The following is a 21,912-nucleotide window of genomic DNA, read 5'->3' as shown; positions in this document are numbered from 1 at the left end:
TTGGCCTCAGCCACAGGGGTGTTTTGGATTCCATCCCTAATTTGTATCTTTTCCAAACATCTATTAAGCTTCCCCTAATTACATGTTTATTGAATGCCTTATTTAATCTCTCTCCTTCATACCAGAGGTAAGAATGCCATCCATATCTGATTCCATGTCCTTCTAAATTTAGTAGATTTATGTTCCGGAATTGTATCCAATCTTTGAGCCAGCTCATGCAGGCAGCCTCATAGTAGGTTTTTAAATCTGGTAAATTTAGTCCTCCCCTCTCTTTGGTATCAATTAAATTTTTGTAAGCAATCCTGGCTTTTTTCCCTGCCCAAATGAAATTCATGATATCCCTCTTCCACAAATTGAAAATTTTAGTCCCTTTAATAATAGGTATGCTTTGAAAAAAGAAAAGCATTTTGGGAAGTATCATCATCTTAATAATTGCAATCCTGCCCAGCCATGTTAATGGTAGCTTTTGCCAATTGTTCAAATTTCCTTTGATCTCCGACCATGTCTTCACATAATTATTTTGAAACAAGTCGATGTTCTTGCTTGTGATAGTTATTCCCAAATATTTTATCTTCGGGACTACTTTACAGTTAGCCACTTCCTCTAATTTCCTAATAATTTTAGTGTCTAAATTTTTTGTAATAAATTTAGATTTATCTTTATTTATTTTAAAACCCGAAACCTCTCCATACAATTTGATTACCTCTAATAATTTTGGAACGCTCTGTGTTGGATTAGATAAAATACAAACCATATCGTCTGCATATGTTCTGATTTTGATTTCCTGGCCTTTTACTTTGAACCCTTCAATTTCATTGTCATCCCTAATTCTTATACTCAAAATTTCCAATCCCAAAATGAATAGTAATGGCGAAAGTGGACAGCCTTGTCTAGTCCCTTTCTGTATATCTATGGCTTTTGTCAGCTGTCCATTTATTTTTATCTTAGCAGATTGCTTAGAATATATTGCCCCCACTGCTTTTCTAAAGCGATGACCCACCCCATATAAATCCAAGACCTTTTCTAAATAAACCCAGCTGACCTGGTCGAAAGCTTTTTCCGCATCCAAAAAAAACAATGCTAAATCTTTATTGGGGTCGCTCTCCGCTACCTCCAAAACATTCAGAATTGTTCTGACATTTTGGCTCAGGTATCTATTAGGTAGAAATCCCGCTTGATCCTTATGAATGATTTCTGCTAATGTCTGTTTGAGTCTGTTTGCCAAGATTGTAGTAAATAATTTATAGTCACAATTTAGAAGCGAGATGGGTCTGTAATTTTTAATTTGGTCTAGGTCTTTATCTGATTTTGGGATTAGTACAATTGTGGATTCTTTCCAAGAATCTGGAATCTCACCTTTTTCCAAGACTTTATTCATTACAGACACCAGTAATGGTGTCAGCTCTTCTTTAAAAGTTTTATAATAGAGTGGGGAAAGACCATCTGGGCCAGGAGCTTTATGTGGCCTAATCTTATCTATTGTTTCCATTAGTTCGTCTGGTGAAATTGATCTATCTAGATTAGCTTTCATTGCTTCAGTTAATCTTACAATCTTGGTCTCATTAACAAATTGAATGGTCTTGTCTAAGTCTTCCTGTTCTTTTTTGTAGAGCTTTGAGTAATATTTTTCAAAAATTGTCTGGATTTGCTGCAAGTTTGTAATTGTCTCACCATTGTTTCTTATTCTGGTAATCAGTTGGGATTTCTTTGTACCTTTCAGCTGCCAAGCAAGAAATTTGCCTGGCTTGTTTGCATTCTCAAAGAAGTTGTACCTATTGTACCTGATTTTCCTCTCAATATCATTAGCAATCAAGAGGTCATATTGCTGGTTTAAGTTTTTCAATTCTGCCAGAATTTCCTTTCGCTGCCCTCTTTTCCTCTCCAGCTCTATTTCCTTTCCTCTAATCTTGACTAATAACTCTAGTTGCTTTTTATTATTACCTTTGTACCAAATTGAATTTTGCTGAATTAATACCCCTCTTATTACAGCTTTTCCAGCCTCCCAAACCACCCTATCCTCTAGGTTATCATTGGTGTTGTCTTTCAGGTAGTATTTTAATTCCTTTCCAATTTTATCTCTATGTGTTTGTATCCTCAGAATATAATCGTTCATTCTCCAACCCCCCCTGTTGCTATTTTCTTTTCTTAGTTTCAATAGAATCGGATTATGGTCTGCAAATGTTCTTGCTAGGATCTCTATCTTTTCTGTTCTGCAGATGATGTCTTTTGTACCAAATACCATATCAATTCTGGAGGCTGATTTGTGTCTGTGGGAGTAGTATGTAAATTCTCTCCCAGTTGGATTGAGAGTTCTCCAGATATCGAACATATCCCATTGATGTATTTCTTTCAAAAAAGCACCCGGTAATCTGCCTTCTTTCTTGTCTTTTTTTATTCTATTACTCCTATCTAACTTTGTATCCATGACCCCATTAAAGTCACCTAGCCAAATCATATCTTTTTCACCATATTCGGCAAGTATACCCGCAAGTGTCTTGTAAAATTCACTTTGTTTGGTATTGGGGGCATAGATACCTACTATGAGAACTGATTTACCCTGGATGAGAACCTTGATTATAAGAATCCTGCCTTCCTTATCTGAGAAAATTACTTCAGGGTACAGCATTTTCTTAATGTATATTGCAATCCCATTGGTTTTCTTACAATTGCAAGAGGTGAATAACTGGCCCAGTCTTTCTTGCCCCAATAGATGTATATCCTTTTCTACCATGTGGGATTCCACTAAACAAGCTATATCAGGCTTAATTTTCTTCAAGAAATGAAATACTTTCTTACGCTTTGATCCACTGTTTAAGCCATTCGTATTCCAAACAATAGTATTCAGAGATTTGGTGCCCATTTTAACAGTGCATTTTATAATTACCCTGCTTCCCCCCGCCCCCCGCCCCCGTCTCCCCCTTAGATAAACTTATATAACTTATATAACTTTCTCAAACAGAGTCCACTGCTACCCAACTTCTTCCTCTTCTTCTTTCTCTTCTTCTGGAACAGCTGGCATTTCTTTCTCCTCCTCCTGCTCTGGCTCCTTCTCTTCTTCTGTATGGAACTGATGGTTTTGCCCCAAGTTCTCTTTCTTATTTCTGCCATGTCCTTGTCTTTTTTGTCTTTCTTCTTCCTGCTGGGAGTCTTCTTCAGCGTCAAAGTCCTTGTGATATTTTCTTAAGAACTGCTCAGCCTTCATGGTATCAGAAATAGAATGTCTCTTGGTTTTGTAGTAAAAGGCCACTCCTTGAGGGTAGAGCCATCGAAAGGATATCTTCTTCTGTTTGAGTTTGCTCACTAGGAAAGCAAAGTCTTTCCTTTTTTTCAAGAACCTTCCAGGGATCTCTTTTAGCATCAAAATTTTCTTTCCCCCTATTATAATGGGGGATTCATATTGTTTCTTCAAAATAATATCTTTGCATATTTTTGTGACAAATTGCACAATGCAGTCCCTGGGGAGTTTCTTTTGTTTTGCTATTGCAGAACTCACTCTGTAGCATGCAGATATGGAATCCATCATCACTGAGAGGTCATCCTCCCCCAAAAGGTTTGCCAACAATTTACTTATAAACAACTTCAGATTGTCACCTTCTTCCCCCTCTTGGATCCCTCTTAATCTTAGAGTGTTATCAGCAAGTTTGAGTTCTAGCATGGCCATGTTATCCAACATACTTTCTTGCTTATCATTAAAGAGTTGTTGAGCCCCTTCTGTTTTTTCAAGCCTTTTTTTAATAAGTTTCTGATCAGTGTCCAGTTTGTTCACTTTTGCCTCAGTCTTTTCTTGGCGTTCAGAGATCTGTTTCAGTTCTTTGGTAACTGCCTCCATTGAGGTCTTAAGTTCCACAAACATAGCTTTAATTTCTGAAAGCGTCTTCTCTTGAGACTGACTGGGTTTTTTTGCCTTCTCTGTCACCACTGTTGACGCTGCAGACGCGTAGGAGGAGATTGGTCCCTTGGGCGTCCGCGGTGACCCTTTATCCATAATTGATTGTAGTTTATGAGCGTTTGTTCAAGGTCGCTGCAGCAGTGTTATCTGCCTGAGAGAGATGGAGACGTGCTTGAGAAGGGGCGGAAGAGAAGCTGGGTTCAGCCCACCATCTTTTTCAGTTGCATTTTAAGCATTTTAATCATCTTGCCATTTTTTTTAAAGAGAAGAAAGCAAAGCTCAGTCTGTTTTCTGCTTATATAGATCTTATGTAGATCTGGCCTTTAAGGTTTTGCTGTCTCCTGTCAAACCACAGAGCAAGATTTCAAAGATTTACTGTTGTAGCAAACAGCTTAATGGCTCTTCTTGGGAGACACTTAAGGCAATTAAGGATCGTAAACTTTACAAGCAGGAATGTGGAGACAGACTTTGACAGGTTTCCTTCGTAAGAACACCACGTGGATAGTGTACTTTAAAAAGCAAATATTGCAGTCTTACTTGAATCTGTTGAATATATTGGATGTTGAGAGCGTAGCGAAGAGGACAATATCGCGGCGGGAGCTGTCTTCACTTTGAGATCAGACAAAGTGATTTTCTGCAGACCAACTCTCCTTTCTCTGTCTCGCCCGAAGATAAGGAATCTGTGAAGAAAAAGTTGCTTTCTCCTCTCACCGCTCACGATTCTTCACGGAGCTCCGGCTCCATGCTGCTGCCTCTCTCCGCTCCCAACCCGGAAGATTCCAGGTCTCATGAGAATTACAGTCAAGAGCACACACATTAAGGGCCACACTTTTCCCTCCACTGTGCTAAGGATTTATATATATTTTTGTCATGTCAGGAGCGACTTGAGAAACTGCAAGTCGCTTCTGGTGTGAGAGAATTGGCTGTCTGCAAGGACGTTGCCCAGGGGATGCCCAGATGATTTGATTTTTTTTATCATCCTTGTGGGAGGCTTCTCTCATGTGCTAAGGATGAAAAACTCCTATTGTTTTAAAAATAAAACTCTCTTATATGGAAGAGATGAGTAGGAAGCAGAATGCTGAGTATTCGGGACAAATGTTAGCCCCTTTTCTACTGGCCACCTTCATGTGCCAAAGAAATGAAACGTTTCACTACAGAAACAGAACACGTTTTGGTTTGAATCCAGTAGCTAACTTAGCTAAGCCCAGGAATATTTCGAGTCCAGTGAATAGAGGATCCACACACCACAAATTGATATGATTTTGTAACACTACACAGTTTCATAAAACAGTCCTTATTGCATGGAATTGTTTTAAAAAAAGGAAGTTGCTTAAAGAAGCAGAAGTCCAAAAACCACTAGGGAATTTCTTTGGCTTCTGGTATTTACCCGTGCCAAGAAGAGCATCAGTTACTATATTTATAGAACAAGGAGTTCTGTAGAATTTTAAAGATTAATAATCTATTACTGCAGGATCAGCTTAAACAGCCCTGAGTCCACTTTGCGAGAGTGTGTTTGTATTTCTATTGTAACTGCATAGAAAACGACTTACTGAGAGCCATGGAGTTTGAGAAGTTGTGTAGCAATTTGCCTACTGCTAGACACAATAGATACAGAATGCAACAAAGATATATTCAAGATCCAGTCAGTGTGGAAATCGACTACTCCTAACTGGCAGCCACTGGGAGAAGTAAACTTAGTGAACAGGGAAACACTTCAACTGAGGATTACTTTCTGCAAATACTGGCAATTCCAACATTCTCCTGAAACAACAAGATCCAAGTTTATTCATCAGATCCAGTTAGATTCAACTATTTCATACTAGAAACTTGGAAATAACGAGTACTTTAAGAATTTCATGAGATAAAAATGCTTCCCTGCTGGCATCAAATACTGTATCATCCAGTTCGTACCGTCATATAAAACCCTATGATAGGTTCACTGAAGACTCACTATATGTCAGAAGTAGCTTGAAGGCACACAAGAACAACATATTTGTTGGTCTTTATGTGTATCACAAAATGTTTGTTTTTCTGTATCTGGCGTAATAGCACCCATTCCTGAACAACAGTGAAAGCAATAAGAAGTCTGACACATTTTATTGTGTTTCCATCTACAGCGGAAACTAGGTATTCACTGAAGTTTAGTTTCAGAACCCCTCGTGGACATCAATATCTGTGGATACTCAAATCCCATTTTATGTGATGGCATAGTCAAATGGTATCTATTATACAAAATGGCAAAATCAATGTTTGCTTTTGGGATTTTAAACGTATTTGCCAGCCATGGATGGTGGAAACTGTGAATGCAGAATCCATAGATATGAAGAAGTGAAGGTACAAATACCAGAATGGAATAGATAACACAACCCAACAACAACAACAAATACTTGGTATCTTGGTTTTTAGGCCTGCTCCTGGGGTTACTTGGGGTGCTGATTCAGAAAATGGTATTGGCTAGACCACATCAGCCCTGCTTTCTTAGATATGATTATGTGTGAGCAGATGGCAACTGGTAGCATATGTAAAGCATATGTTCTGTATCACACAAAAAACAACTAGAGCTGATAGGGAGCCATTTTTGTAATCAGGTCAAATATACCCAGAAACAGGTCTAAATATATGTTGGCCATTGTAACCACTCTTTAAGGAGAAACTCTGTCATTGTATCAGTCTTTCCTAGTATCCTAGGCCTCAGCTTCTGAACAGACTTTTTCCTACCCTGTGTAACAAGGAACATTCAGAATTGGTGTACCCTGTTCTTTCTTCTGAAATACAGCCTACAGACCTGGTATTGAACTCCCATCCACCCATGCATTTGGCAGGACTACACACATCTAAGCAAAACAGTTAGGCTTTCTGCATGAAAAGTGTATTATTATGGGTTTATCAGCACACACATTTTAAGTGCCTAGTACATTTAGGCACTGACTCTTGATAACAGCTCTAACTGCTAGAGCCATTAAGCAAACAGAGAGATGGAAAGCAGAATTTAGAAGTTTCTGCAAACCATGACGAGATGCACGTCACCCTGGAACAGTGCTATAGATCAGGGTTCTTAATCTTTTACCACATGTGATCTGTTTTCACTCAGTAACTTTTTTACATGACCCCTAGCTATATGCGTATAATGATAAAACATTTACTGATAATAGTTTTTCGCATCATGAGTGACTTGAGAAACTGCAAGTCGCTTCTGTTGTGAGAGAATTGGCCATCTGTAAGGACATTGTCCAGGATGTTTATCGTCCTGTGGGAGGGTTCTCTCGTGCACCCATATGAGAAGCTGAAGCTGACAGATGGGAGCTCACCCCACTCTCTGGATTTGAACCACTGACCTCTTGCTCAGCAGTCCTGCCAGCAAAGGGTTTAACCCATTACGGCACTGGGGGCTCCAAAATGCTCCTAAAAACATATCTATGCAATCTGACATATGGAGAAGGGGAAGATTAATATATCTTGACATATAGCATTGTCTATCAGTGGTTCCCAACCTTTGGGCCTCCATGTATTTTGGACTTCAACTCCCACAAATCCTAACAGCTGGTAAGATGGCTGGGATTTCTGGGAGTTGAAGTCCAAAACACCTGGAGGCCCAAAGATTGGGAACCCCTGGGTGGGTGAAGCTACTAACAGAAGATCAGGTCTGCCAGTAGTTGTACCCTAGAGATCTTCCTCACAACACAGTGCCACTGGCAATAAAATTGAGTTCTTTCATCCCATAAGCCTTGCAAATGCCGTTCATGAATGGAAAGTACACCGAAGAACACTCTCTGAAATCCAATCCAGGATAGCTATTGCAACTGTGCTTGGGTCAGTTCCCTAGCAGACAAGCTTCTCCAGGAATTATTTCCTAAAGTCCAAATGTTCCGAAAGCCAAATAAAACACTACAGGAATGAAGACATTGATTTAAAACATCTATTTATCTCCAACCCCCAATTAACAGAGCCTTCTATGGTCATAGAAACATAAACAGACAGCAACACAAACAGAGCCCTGCACAGGCTGCTAACTTCATGCAAATACATTATAAAGCCGAGCAATGCTGCTTCTTCACTGAAAATAATGAAAAAAGTCATCAGACCGATTTGTTTAGCCCCATTTATTGATAGGGAATTAACATTATATTCCCTGTTTGGTTATGGTGCCATTACTTGCAGTGAAATCACTATCAGTACAACAATGTCTGAACTAGGCCAACTCTTTTTATTATTCTCAACCCAGTCTTGGAAAAGCATAGTTCTGGGACAACAACTTCCAGGACCCCCCAAGGCAGCCGAGGTCCATAAAAGTAACCTTTCCATGCTACACTCTCAACCACATAAATGTAAACATAGATGCAGTGCAGTATTTCCATGGACTTCAAAACAGAAAAAAGGTTACTGCATATTTCACAACAATTTCCAGAATTCTGATAAGTTTTCTTTGTTGTTTTAAGAAGTGCTCAGATAGATTGACTTGCAAAGTATGAGTCCAACATAACATAGAAACAATTGGCTCCATAAAACTTACTTTAGATACACCTCTTCTTCTGAATCTGGTTATAAACTGAAATATGGCATAGGCTCCCATCTTGGGAGAAGGGGAAAAGAAAGATCTTTTGAGATACATTAAGTCAAAGCACACCTTTCTTTTTACATTTTTGAAGGACAGGTCTCTTTAAATGAGAGACCTGCTAACTAGTCTTTTAAACCCTTTCGAGAAATGGCTGGTCTACTCCTTTATGCGGGAACACGACTGAACCAATTAAAGCATTTCAATACACGAGGTTTGCCAAAAGATCTGATAAACACATTCCTACTTGCTTTTCACAGCATACCGCTAAACACTATCACCTGCTGTTTTATAAAACCAGCCCTTGGGTTTTGAACTTGATTTACGGAGATTTGAAAGGCACCACTTTACATTTATTATTCAAATGCACAAAATAATAGTTTTTTTGTTTGTAGATTGTGAGTTCTCCTCCCACCTACAATGTTCCTTACTTTCCAATACAGCATCTAATAACCCTATACTGCAGACTGCAATTTGCTTTGATTTTGGGAATACAGAAGCCTTCTGTTTTGCAGACTATTGTTCTTTCACGTCAATCATTAGCTTAATTAGTACTGCCAAAAGAAAGTTAATTCTTAATCCCAAAGGGACCATTAAATCCCATTGCATGACTTTCAGGTGTCCCTCAGAGCAATTCGTAGTTTCAAAACAGAAGAGTAGTCCACCAGATGTCATTCCACTGCAACTCCCAGCATCATTTACTACTGGTTATACTAAATAGGGCCACTGGAAACAGAAGTCCAACACCAAGAGGGCGTTTTATAAAATCTTTACAGCTTTTGCACAGAACCTCCGTGACACAATTATTTAAACCCTTGTGATGGCAGGACTGCTGACCGAAAGGTCTGCAGCTCAAATTCAGGGAGTGGGGTGAGCTCCCATCTGTCAACTCCAGCTTCTCATGTGGGGACATGAGAGATGCCTCCCACAGGATGGTAAAACATCCGGGAGTCCCCGAGCCAACATCCTTGCAGACAGCGAATTCTCTTCACACCAGAAGCAACTTGCCGTTTCTCAAGTCGTTCCTGACACACAAAAAGGTTTTGCACCATACCTTGCTTTACAATTTCGAGAGTCAAACCTGAATGCATTAGCATCAACTACACTACAGTGAAAATAAATTAAACATATATGTAGCATGAAATACTGGACAAAACTTAGGTGAAAATACAGTTTCCAGCTTTTTTCTGACACTATGCATAATAAAGAAGGGATTATAGTGTAGTGATTTGAGCACTGGACTACAACTATAGTCCAGAATCCAAATGCGTGCTTGGCCATGAAACCGACAAGGTGTTTTTGGCAAGTCACACTCTCTCAACCTCAGAGAAAAAGCACTGCCTTTTCTGACCAAATCTGGCCAAGAAAATCCTGAGCTGGAACCTTATTGTCTGGCTCCCAAGGTACTTGTTTTAAAAATAAAGGGAATATTTCCAGACCCATAACCCTAAGAGTCTTGGGCCCCTTCCGCACAGCAGAATAAAATCCCACATTATCTGCTTTGAACTGGAATATATCGCAGTGTGGACTCAGATTGCAGGGGTAAAGAACCAAAATACTTTTCCTGATGTACTTTTTTCCTTGAAAAGTAACTTCTTCTCTCTAGTAATGTTTTCTCAACTCATCAGCATTTTCTGTAAACAAAGGCCCACTGCAGAAACAGGCCAATATGGCAGTAAATCAGGACATATGGGCATTGAGGACACCCCTGAAAATTCCCTTTTAAAACTACGGACCCCTCCACACAGCCCAATATCCCAGAATATCAAGGCAGAAAATCCCACATAATCTGGTTTGAACTGGATTATCTGAGCCCACACTCAAATAATGTGGGATTTTCTGCCTTGATATTCTGGGATTTGGGGCTGTGTGGAAGGGCCATACATCCCCCCCTCAAGATAACCCAATTCAAAGCAGATATTGTGGGATGTTCTTCCATGATATTCTGGGTTATATGGTTGTGTGAAAGGGCCCTAAGTGAAAGAAGAAGGAAACAATATGTTTTGGTGGGTGGGGTTGGCAGGGGGAATAACAGTTCCCTTTAAACATATAAGCAGCTTCTAGGGGGGTGAATGCCAAATAATATAACAATGTGCCCAAAGTGGTTCCCTATTCCTGTTGGAGTTCAGCCTATGATTGTGTCTAATGATCAGGGTACTCTGGATGTTGGGAATGACAATGAGGTTAATGTAGGTAATGATGTTTCTAATGATGAGGTGGCTATTGATGCAGAGAATGACAATGGGATTCCTGTTCAAAGTGTCTCTTCTGATGAGAATGTTTCTGAAGGGTTTGGGGGTGATGGTGTGGTCCCTAAATTGCTACCAGAGAATTCCCATGATTTGGAGCCTGATAATAGCTCAGCACCTGGGCCAGCTGCAGAAAATAATGAGCCAGTAGATGTTGTTAGTCAGAATACAGAAACCAATCTCTCAGGCGTCCTGCCAGGGTAAAAGAGAGAATGATAATAGAGTCAAGGCTGAAACAAAACCAATTTCTGGCTGCTTGGCTCATAGAGTAATTAGGGGATAAAAGTGCCAAGTACAGAATCTGTAGTCAGACGAAGAATAGTTTGGAATTGAGTCAAGACACCTTTGCTGGACTTGGAAACTTTGCTTTGGATAGATTCATGTGTTAAATGCCTTTGATTTATGATTCAAACTTTGGAATTTTCCTTAGAAGTTTTTGCCTTTGTTTTTCATTAACTTTGATGAACTAATTTCCTGGACTATTTGTTCCTCCTTGTCTTTCTACCTAATTGGATTTCCCTATTTTTATGGAGTGCTTTTTACTACTACTACTTTTAAAATATTTTCAATAAACTGCTTGCATTTCTACTCAGCCGTGTGGTGTTTAAAGTCAGAGGGCTTTCCTGGCCTGAAGTGCAACAATTCCCTTCAGCTGTGTCTAAGCAGGGAAAAATTAGAATGAAAAAAGAGCAGGAAAGAATAAAATAACCACCCCCAACTTTCTTTTAATTTCCAAGACACTGACCATCTCCCCCATGGCATGTATTTGCAAGGTCAAATTGATATAGGACTCCTTTTTCAGACCTGGCTTTAATTCCACAAATACAGGTTTGTACAATGGTGACTTTCATTATCTGATTGATTATTTAAATTCCCAAACAAGTCAATATTTCTACATGAAAGATAAAGTTGCAATTTTTGTATTGTCATAATTAACTCAATTAAAGTTGTAGGATTTCAAACTATTTGATATTTCTGTGTTACCACAAAAAACAAACTTCCAACCTATACTGCTGCAAACGTCAACTTCTGCAACCTCCATTCCTGCTTATTCATGGGCAATATTTTGTAAATACAGTAGAGTCTCACTTATCCAACATAAATGGGCCAGCAGAATGTTGGATAAGCGAAAATGTTGGATAATAAGGAGGGAGTAAGGAAAAGCCTATTAAATGTAAAATTATGTTATGATTTTACAAATTAAGCACCAAAACATCATGTTTTACAGCAAATCAACAGAAAAAGGCAGTTCAATACACAATAATGTTATGTAGTAATTACTGTATTTACGAATTTAGCACCAAAGCATCGCAATGTATTGAAACAGCTGTGGATCCGGGAGGGAAGCAGACTGCGTTGGATCATACAGAACGTTAGATGAGTGAAGGTTGGATAAGCGAGACTCTATTGTACTGTGGGTCTTTGGTATCCACTGAGATTTGATTCCGGGACTGCCCAATGAATTCCAAAATCAATGGATGCTCACACCCTGTTTATATACAATGCTGTAGTAAAATGATGCCCCTTATACAAAATTACGAACAACTCAAGGATGAACCAGATAATCTTGGCCATTTGGTACTATTCTACTTAGATCATGAGTTAATTCAGATCTGCCCGCTATACCACAACTAAGAGGTGGTATCTCTTTCATCAACTTTGAAAGCTACCTCTAACATTTTTGTCACTAATACATGGAGGAAGATTTTCCTGGCTGCACTTTACAGGGAAGAAACAATGCAGTAGGCCCACTGAAGATTTCCACAACATAAATTTTCCAGTATTATGTAAAAATACACAGTACAGGTTTTTCCAGTGTTCACGTCAATTTATCATTGAGCTATATGCAATTGTTGCTCTTCTGTGCATTCATGTGACTTACAGCATCCTTACCACAGGGTTTTCTTGGAAATATTTGCTTTAAGGGCATTTACCTTTACCTTGCCCAAAGGTAACCCAGTGGATTTCCATGGTTGACAGGGATTCATACTCGTCTGTAGAATTGTAGCCATAGCTCACATATACATACAAATACAAATAAAATGAAAGCCCTAATATGCAAGAAGAGTGTGTATGTACAGAATGCTTTGCATGAATTCTTTCAAAGTTCAAAAGCATTGAGTATGTGTACTGCATATTCTTGTATGTATATTCAAGCACAAATAAATAAAAATAGTTCTCTACTTGAGATTTGGCATATGCTAAGCAACAGTGTTTCACTAACTAGAAAAATTCTACAAGACCTTTTGTTTCAAACATGAAAATGATAATAATTGCAATAAAATGTATATAGGTTGAGTATCCCTTACCCAATACTCTTAGGATTGTAGAGGTTTTGCCCTGATTTTGGAATACCAGTTATTGCATATATGTATATAATGAGATAGGGAACCCCCAATTGCGCACTGAGCTGCTGAACTTGCTGACTGAAAGGTCAGCGATTCAAATCTGAGGAGTGGAGTGAGCTCTCACTGTTAGTCCCAGCTTCTGCCAACCTAGTTCAAAAACATGCAAATGTGAGTAGATCAATAGGTATCACCCCAGCAGGAAGGTAACGGTGCTCCATGCAATCATGCTGGCCACATGACCTTGGAGGTGTCTAAGGACAACACCAGCTTTTCAGCTTAAAAATTGAGATGAGCACCAACCCCCAGAGTCAGATACAACTAGACTTAATGTCAAAGGGAAACCTTTACCTTTTTATAGAATGAGAAATTTTGGAGATGGGACCCAAGTCTAAACAGGAAACTAAGTTTCATAATCTGAAGATAATCTGCACATATTGGGATGAAAAACTACAGAAGAGTAGAAAGGAAACATATCCCAATATGTGTAAATTACCTTCAGGTTATGAAATAGTGTGAAGACTTTTAACAGCCACTGACTTGTGTTTGGAGGAGCAGAATTACAGAATGCTACGCTAACTCATCTTAAGTCTCACTAAACTCAGTCACTCCCTTTGATAATAAAAGTATACTTCCGGTTCTAGTTCCAAAGTCAACTTCTGGCTCTGAGATGCAAACCCTGTTAATTTTCATCAAGTTAAGTAGAGTATGTCAATTGCTGTTGAAAGAATATAAGAAATTAGTTTTCTTATTGGCGGGTCACATATACATGACAGTAAAGAAAAAAAATATTTTTGGAACAAGTATTACAGCTGTTGCGCTGTCTGTCATCTCATCTTGCAGCTCTAAATGGGATTTTAAGCTGCAATGCATAACTAAAGATAGCAGCAGTTACAGTATAAATATTTTACATAGAAGTATTTTGCTAGGGTCATCTCGCAGATCAACTGAATGATTTATTTAGAGTTGTTTTTTAAGGATATTTTCTTAACCTTAAGGAATCCCACTGGAGCATTTCAGCACACCCAAATACCTAGGAGTTACCCTGGATTGTTCTCTGTCCTACAACAAGCACTGCCTAAATACCAAGCAAAAAGTGGGCGCTAGAAACAATATACGAAAGCTGACTGGCACAACCTAGGGAACACAACCAGATACAGTGAAGACATCTGCCTTTGTGCTTTGCTACTCTGCTGCTGAGTATGCATGCCCAGTGTGGAACACATCTCACCATGCTAAAACAGTGGCTGTCGCTCTTAAAGAGTCATGCCGCATTATAACAGGCTGTTTGTGCCACTTCTGTAAAGCAAGACAGATGGTGAACAGTATCTCTTAAAAGTAAATGCAAATATTCATATATTTTGTTGTTCATTCGTTCAGTCGTCTCCGACTCTTCGTGACCTCATGGACCAGCCTACGCCAGAGCTCCCTGTCGGCCGTTACCACCCCCAGCTCCTTCAAGGTCAGTCCAGTCACTTCAAGGATGCCATCCATCCATCTTGCCCTTGGTCGGCCCCTCTTCCTTTTGCCTTCCACTTTCCCCAGCATAATTGTCTTCTCTAGGCTTTCCTGTCTCCTCATGATGTGGCCAAAGTACTTCAACTTTGTCTCTAGTATCTTTCCCTCCAGTGAGCATTCATATATTAAATGAGTCTAAATATCCAAACTGCTTTGCCTTCAGAATAAGTACATAAATTAATTGTACTTTTCAACAGCACGAGCAAATTTGTTGACACTCTACCAGAACCAAATTAGAAATACCCTGCGGTAGCGAGAGAATGACTTCTAGCAAATCCAAAGAACATTGAATACACCAAGGACAAACTGTCCATATTTACTAAGTGCAGAAAACAAATTTGTTGTTAAAATGCTGGGAGGTGGCAGGAGACAGCAAAGATATGTATCCCCTATCATATGAATGTTTACTCAGACGTAAGTCCCACTATCATGAAAGGTGTTTGCTCCCAGGTAATGGTAGGAAAGTTGAATATTGATGAGCAACAAATGGTTGATAGAGACTATATTTGGAATAGATGGGAAAGCTAAACACTAGTCTTATCTTTCTTCACAAGGATGAATAATCTATGAGTGGAAGAGTGGGTGAGACCAGTTGGGGTTTCAACTGAACTCTTTTCTTAGCAGATTAGAGAGATGGGCCAAAACTAAAAAACTGAAATTCAACAGAGACAAATTCAAGATACTTCACTTAAGTGCAAAAATGAAATGCAAAAATACAGAATGAGGATGCCTGGTTCAATAGCAGTATGTGTGAAAAGGATCTTGGAGTCTTTGTGGACAACAAGTTAAACAAAACCCAACAATGTCATGTGGCAGGTAAAAGCTCAATGGGATTTTGGCCTGCATCAATAGGAGTATAGTGTCTAGATCAAGGGAAGTCATGCTACCCCTCTATTCTGCCTTGGTTAGACCACAACTGGAATATTGTGTCCAATTCTGGGCACCACAATTGAAGGGAGATGTTGACAAGCTGGAATGTGTCTAGAGGAGGACGACTAAAATAATCAAGGGTCTGGAGAACAAGTCCTATGAGGAGTGGCTTAAAGAACTGGGCATGTTTAGCCTACAGAAGAGAAGGCTGAGAGGAGACATGATGAAGGCCAAGTATAAATATGTCAGGGGAAGTCATAGGGAGAAAGGAGCTGTCTTGTTTTCTGCTGCCCTGGAGACTAGGATGTGGAACAATGGCTTCAAACTACAGGAAGGGAGATTCCACTTGAACATCAGGAAGAACTTCCTGACTGTGAGAGCTGTTCAGCAGTGGAACTCTCAGCCCTGGAGTGTGGTAGAGGTTCCTTCTTTGGGGGGCTTTTAAAAAGAGGCTGGATGGCCATCTGTTGAGGTGCTTTGAATGCAATTTTCCTGCTTTTTGACAGGGGGTTGGACTAGATGGCCCTTGTGGTCTTTTCCAACTCTATGATTCTTAGCTGCCACTTGAACCCCAACTTGTCACCTTCACACTTCCACTGTCTCCCCACTTTTGTGGGGGAGCATGATCTTTCCTGTTAAAGAGACCTAAAATCTTGAAAGCTTGCCCCTATTTATTATTCTCAAGAGATATTACCATGATATGAACAATGTATTTTAATAGCAAGCTCTGGCTCGTACATCAGCCTTTTGTTTTTCTACCTTGAGTCTCAGACTAAACTAACCTCTTCATAAAGTCTTGCTATGGGGGATGATAATATATCCTGATCATGAAGTGTTGGTTCAGTTGATTTATTCCCAAACCTCAAGACTAGCACGGCTGCACTTTGCCACATGCCATGCATTATTCATCTCTGTCCCTTCTAGGAGGAAAGAGTCTTTTCACTGACCTTGCTGGGAACTCACATGACCCACAAACACAAAATGAGTTGTTGCTTCAAGGCTATAACTGTTCCTAATGTTTTCCCCATATACTACAATTATTATACTTTTAAGAAAGGACCCCACAACACTTGGATGAATTATTTATTCTAGCTTTTGGTGCCACAAATGTAACATCAATGTCCCATATTCTAAAAGTACCCATTTCTGAAGCCCTGAGTGTTTGAGAATGCCAATCTCACAGAGTTTCTTGCCTGAGAGATATGGGGAGTCTCAGCTGTGTTAACCACCCAATTATAAGTTTCCCTTTTTAAAAATGAGATAAATTGAATACAGTTAGAAAGCTGCAAAAACCTTGGATGATGGTGCAGGACACATATTTTCTTGCAATAAGAAAACTACTACTGAAGGCCAGAAAAACAGGATGATGACTAAATGCTGCCCATAGGTCAAGAGCAGACCTCTGATAGTTGCTTGATGAACAGAAAAATGTCTCTAAAAGTAGAACTGAATCCCTCATCTTTCAGTGAACGACACTAAGAAAAGCAAACCATGCTTAAATATCAAATACCATGGCAGAAAACATTTAAAGAAATGAACTTGAACTTGAAGGGATACCAACTTTTCCCATCTAGGTCCTATTACAAGGAAATGATTGTGCTTTTCCTGCATGGCAGAAGGGAATTGAACTGAATGGCCCCAGTGGTTTCTGCTATTATTATTATTATTATTATTATTATTATTATTATTATTACTACTACTACTACTATTAGAAAGGCTGGGTAGCCATCTTTTGAGAGTGTTTTGATTGTGTGTTTCCTGGATGGTAGAAGGGAGTTGGACTGAATGGCCCCAGGGGTTGCTCCTATTACTATTATTATTACACTGACAATTTAAATCAGTTTCAAAAGATGCCTGGCATAGATGCAGGTGAAATGTCAGGAGAGAATGCTTCTAGAACATGGCCATACAGCCTGAAAAATCTACAACAACCCAGTGATTCCGGCCATGAAAGCCTTCAACATTTTCAAAGTGCTTTCACTGTGCGTTTATTTTCTGGTCCCAATTCAAGGTGCAGCAGAATTCCTTTCTCATGCATTTCACCCATTGTTAGGAACTCTATCCTTTACAGGCACCAGGAGAAGTTCTGTGGAGGATATGACAGCAACAGATAACCGGTAAAGAAGGACTACTTTTTAACTATACTGAAGTTAATTTTAAAAAGGTTGGGACAGTCTCAAGGGTATTTTTGAGTACACTAGATAAGAACAATCAGAAGCCAGTTTTCAGTGACAAATTAGTCTAAATATCCAAACTGCTTTGCCTTCAGAATAAGTACATAAATTAATTGTACTTTTCAATAGCACGAGCAAATTTGTTGACACTCTACCAGAACCAAATTAGAAATACCCTGCGGTAGCGATAGAATGACTTCTAGCAAATCCAAAGAACATTGAATGCACCAAGGACAAACTGTCCATATTTACTAAGTGCAGAAAACAAATTTGTTGTTAAAATTGCCTATTTCTCACAGATGGTTTATTCAATTCTGAAGTTCAGAACATTCTCAACTGCGTCAACAAAATGGAATCCATTATTGTTGTGCTTTCATTTGTAACACTGGGACTCATTTTGCAGAGTAAAAACAGACTTTTCTTATCTGGTTAGCATAATATTGACTTTAAGACAATCAAGTTTAAAATAGCATTTCAAAACAAAGGTGCACAGCAAGGGAACATTTTACCAGCTAAGCAGGTTGTTTGCTAGCCCACAGGGCTAGTTCTGTTATTAAAATTAATCTTGTGTTAAACAGCTTTAAATATTCTTATATTAAATAGTTTGAAGAGAAAGTGCAATGATGAGTTGATATGAACCTCGCAATGTGCAAGGAATTACTATCACATCTCTGCCTACTCTGTGCAGTTGTTTCTCTTCTGTCCTAGAAACCCTCCAGGGATGGAAAGCATATGTCCAGCTCACAGACCACCACTTTCTGTAAGACTGATACACAACACACTTTGTACACTCCTGGCAGTTATAAAAAAAGATTGACAAAGGTGGCCAAACTCTTCTTCTGTAATATCTACCATCAATGCTCTTCTCAAGGAATAATACAAGGGTTCCTCAGAATCCTATCCAGAAATACATAATTATGGCAGGGTAACGTTGTGGGAAAACCTCCTCTATGCAAGAGAAGCTATAACTCAAGAGTAGTGTCACACCTTGCATCTCTCCTCTTCTTTCCCTCCAATGCTGACTGGACCCAAGACCTTCTTAGCTTTCCCCAGCAACATACTCCTACATGAGCCTTCACTACAGAACCTTTAAGCACAAAAAGCAATGCAGTTACTCTTGAAATATGACTGATATTGCATCATCCATGAATCAAACTGTTAATAGTACACTACAATACATAAAAGACAAGGAACTAAAAAAACTACAGAAGCTGAATGAATAGGAAAGTTTAATATTGATGGGCAACAAATGGTTAATAGAGACTAGATTTAGAATAGATGGAAAAGCTACACACATTTTAATCCCTGGGATACCCTGTCATTCTTATATAAAACACCGCACAATGGCAGCAGAAAAGTGCCAGTATATTTCCAGAGCTTTGTGACGCTCACTCTGCAAAATTTTATTGGAAATGTTGATTAGAGTTCACCAATTAACTCTCTCCAGAATTTGTGATGTTGTGGTGGCAAGGGCATCTTACATTTGTTCTTGATGCCAAAGTCAATTAATTTATGTTATTTTGCAATTATCTTCAAACCCTTTAGAGGCTTGAGAATTTTTGATTAGTATAAACTTCAAAGTTTTGTCTCTCCAAGAATTAAAGACATGTTCTTTTAGCAATTTCAAAATTCTAGTTTCTTCCAATCGCCACATATACTATGTGTGCTAGGAATACATTATTGTTGTTGTTATTGTTGTTGTCATTATTATTATTACTTTATTTATATCCGGCCTTCCTCCCCAAGTGGATCATGGTGGCTAATAACATTTGGTCCTCCACATTCGACTTTTGCAGATTTGATTAAGTGTTCTCTCTAGCACTGCTCTGGTCAACTTCCCTTATTACTGTTGGGATTGTTTACATTTGTTGTCATTTCAATTGAATGAAGCCAGTAGAACTTTCTTGGCACTTCTCTTCTGCTCATATTTTGTTCCTAAAGCTATCATACATAGTTGTAGTATACTGTGCTTTGAATGCATTTTTCCTGCTTCTTGGCAGGGCGTTGGACTGGATGGCCCTCAAGATCTCTTCCAACTCTATGATTCTATGACTGCACTGAGTTTGTGTGTTCTGCTAATTCTGTTTTCTTGCTATTGAGATTTACCAAAACACATGGATCTTTTGATTGTTTAAGTTAGGACAGATCTTTGTAGCAGAAATACAAATCCAAATGTGTGCCTTCAAGAAGTTTCCAAGTTATGGTGAACTTAATGTGAACCTATTACAGGGTTTCTTGTAGGAAAGGTTGCCTTTGCCTTCCTCTGAAGCTGAGAGAGAGAGTGACTTATCCAAGATCACCAATGGGTTTCCACAGTTGAGCAGGGATTCAAACCCTGGTCTTCACAATTGTAGTCCAATGCTTGACCCATTATACCATGTTGGCTTGATTAACAATAACAAGTCAAGCAGCAACCACAGGAGACCGAGCTAGTTGCAAAATCTAAAACTTTATAGAGTTTTCAAGGTTAAACATGCTGGGTTAAGAACTTCACTTCACTATGAAATCTAAGCATAATAATGACAACAACAACAACAACAACAATAATGTATTCCTAGCACACTAAGCAGTAGGTAATCTGCAGTTCATTTAATGTTAGGTAATGTGGAAAAAAGAGAAAAGGTAGGAGAGGAGAAAGAGGGAAAGAAGTGAAAGAGGAGTAATACCAATTTAACTTGTGCATTTTCTTACATGATTTCATAACAGCTACTTTTAGAAAATATGTCTAGCTGTGGTCACTCTAATTTTATTCCTGCTCCCGCTTAAGATATTCCTGTCTTCCTTGTGTGCTAATTACATGCCACACTCTTCTACTGAGAGTCAACTGTGCCTTGGATCATATGCAACACACCAAGGTACTTCAGCCAGTTTTTAGCACATTGCAAAAAGAATAACATGTATAGCAGGTGCTGATTTTAACATGGAAATCTATCCAAACATTATCTAGAAAGACAAGAAGTTGCTCCAGCTATAATGGAGCTAGAGTGAACTGCATTGAAGAAATAACTGCTTATCCAAATTGAGGCACTGGTACAAAAATATAAATAAATAGAAAGGCCAAATAGTTCAAAACAATGAAATAATAAACAAAATTTGCAAGATTTAGAGCTTGAAATAGATCCAAGCAACAATGAGAGCATTCTATGAGTATGGGAAAAAATACCTTATCTGTTAGTTTGACTTTGGAAATCTGAAGTCAACAGAAGTAAAATTGCATCCATCAACTTTAACACAGGCAAATTTGTACCTACTATCAGGGTGAGTAATACAGCTTTCCTCTGATTGTATCAAGTATTAAGAATTACACAAGAAAGAAGGAATCCCAAAAGTAAAGCCAAAAAATGTCTTACAATTTCTTACAATTCAAAAATTATCAAGTAAACATAAATTACAGGCAGTCCCAAAGTTATGAACAAGATAGGTTCTGTAGGTTTGTTCTTAAGTTTGAATTTGTATGTAAGTCAGAACAGGAACATTTTAAAGTGTAAATCCAGCCATATATATTTGGATAGCATACAGAAAGGTTAACACCCCTGTGGTGTTTGTTTAGCTGTTCAGAAGATTTCACCTCACTTTCTATCCCTGTGACAAGTGAATTTTGGAAAAAAAAGGCTTGTTGTGGAAACAAGGATTGGTGACAAAGCTTCACAAACCTTTTCCCCATGATAACTCTTCCAAGAGTGAATTTTCCTTCCAAGAGGTAGATTTCTCTCACTTCCTGTTGTTTCACCCCTGTTTCTAACTATGTTGTTTGTAAGTCAGATGTTTGTAACTCGGGGACTGCCTGTAATGCAAAATACAAAGAAGAAACATTCAGACTATTCAAATTGTGCTCATTATATAGAAGTCACTTCCCAAAAAGTTGGAATAGTAAAGATAGTAATTACATTAGCTCTGTTCCTACTTTTTGGGAAGTCTCTAGGAGCACTGCAAAAATGCACTAGGATAAGACTTCCCAAAAAGTAGGAACAGAGTTAATGTAATTACTATCTTTACTATTCCAACTTTTTGGGAAGCGACTTCTATATAATGAGCACAATTTGAATAGTCTGAATGCATACAGATCAACTGTGTTATTATTAAATCAATATAGCAACATTCTCTCATTCATTTTGGCCCACTGCACAAATACACTGATTAAGGGTTACATCTCATCAAATCAAAACATAATTCACTCCCAATCAGCAACTATCTTGACTCCACACACTAGGGTTTTATGTCATCCACTATGCAACAGTCAACAAAATTATGACAGCGGTAATATTTCTTGATGTTCTGGAATCATCTGATCGCATTAATAGGAAATACTTAATTA

General features: G+C 38.7%; 2 protein-coding genes across 5 annotated transcripts in view; both read right to left on the bottom strand.

Annotated features, from left to right (window-relative positions):
- Nucleotides 1-21,912, bottom strand: part of TBC1D4 (TBC1 domain family member 4) — a 130,874-nt gene that overhangs the window by 91,515 nt on the left and 17,447 nt on the right. The gene's annotated exons all lie outside the window — the stretch shown is intronic.
- On the bottom strand, nt 2,920-4,568 carry LOC137096740 (uncharacterized). The gene is made up of 2 exons (XM_067466900.1): nt 4,427-4,568; nt 2,920-4,040 (listed from the first exon to the last, which is right to left on the bottom strand). The coding sequence occupies exon 2, from the start codon at nt 3,983-3,985 to the stop codon at nt 2,969-2,971; it is 1,017 nt and encodes a 338-aa protein (XP_067323001.1). The 5' UTR covers nt 3,986-4,040; nt 4,427-4,568; the 3' UTR covers nt 2,920-2,968.

Source organism: Anolis sagrei, chromosome 3, assembly GCF_037176765.1.
Source record: "Anolis sagrei isolate rAnoSag1 chromosome 3, rAnoSag1.mat, whole genome shotgun sequence".
NCBI lineage: Eukaryota > Metazoa > Chordata > Lepidosauria > Squamata > Dactyloidae > Anolis > Anolis sagrei.
Note: the sequence above shows the minus strand (reverse complement) of the source record. Positions and strands in the feature narration are given on the sequence as shown.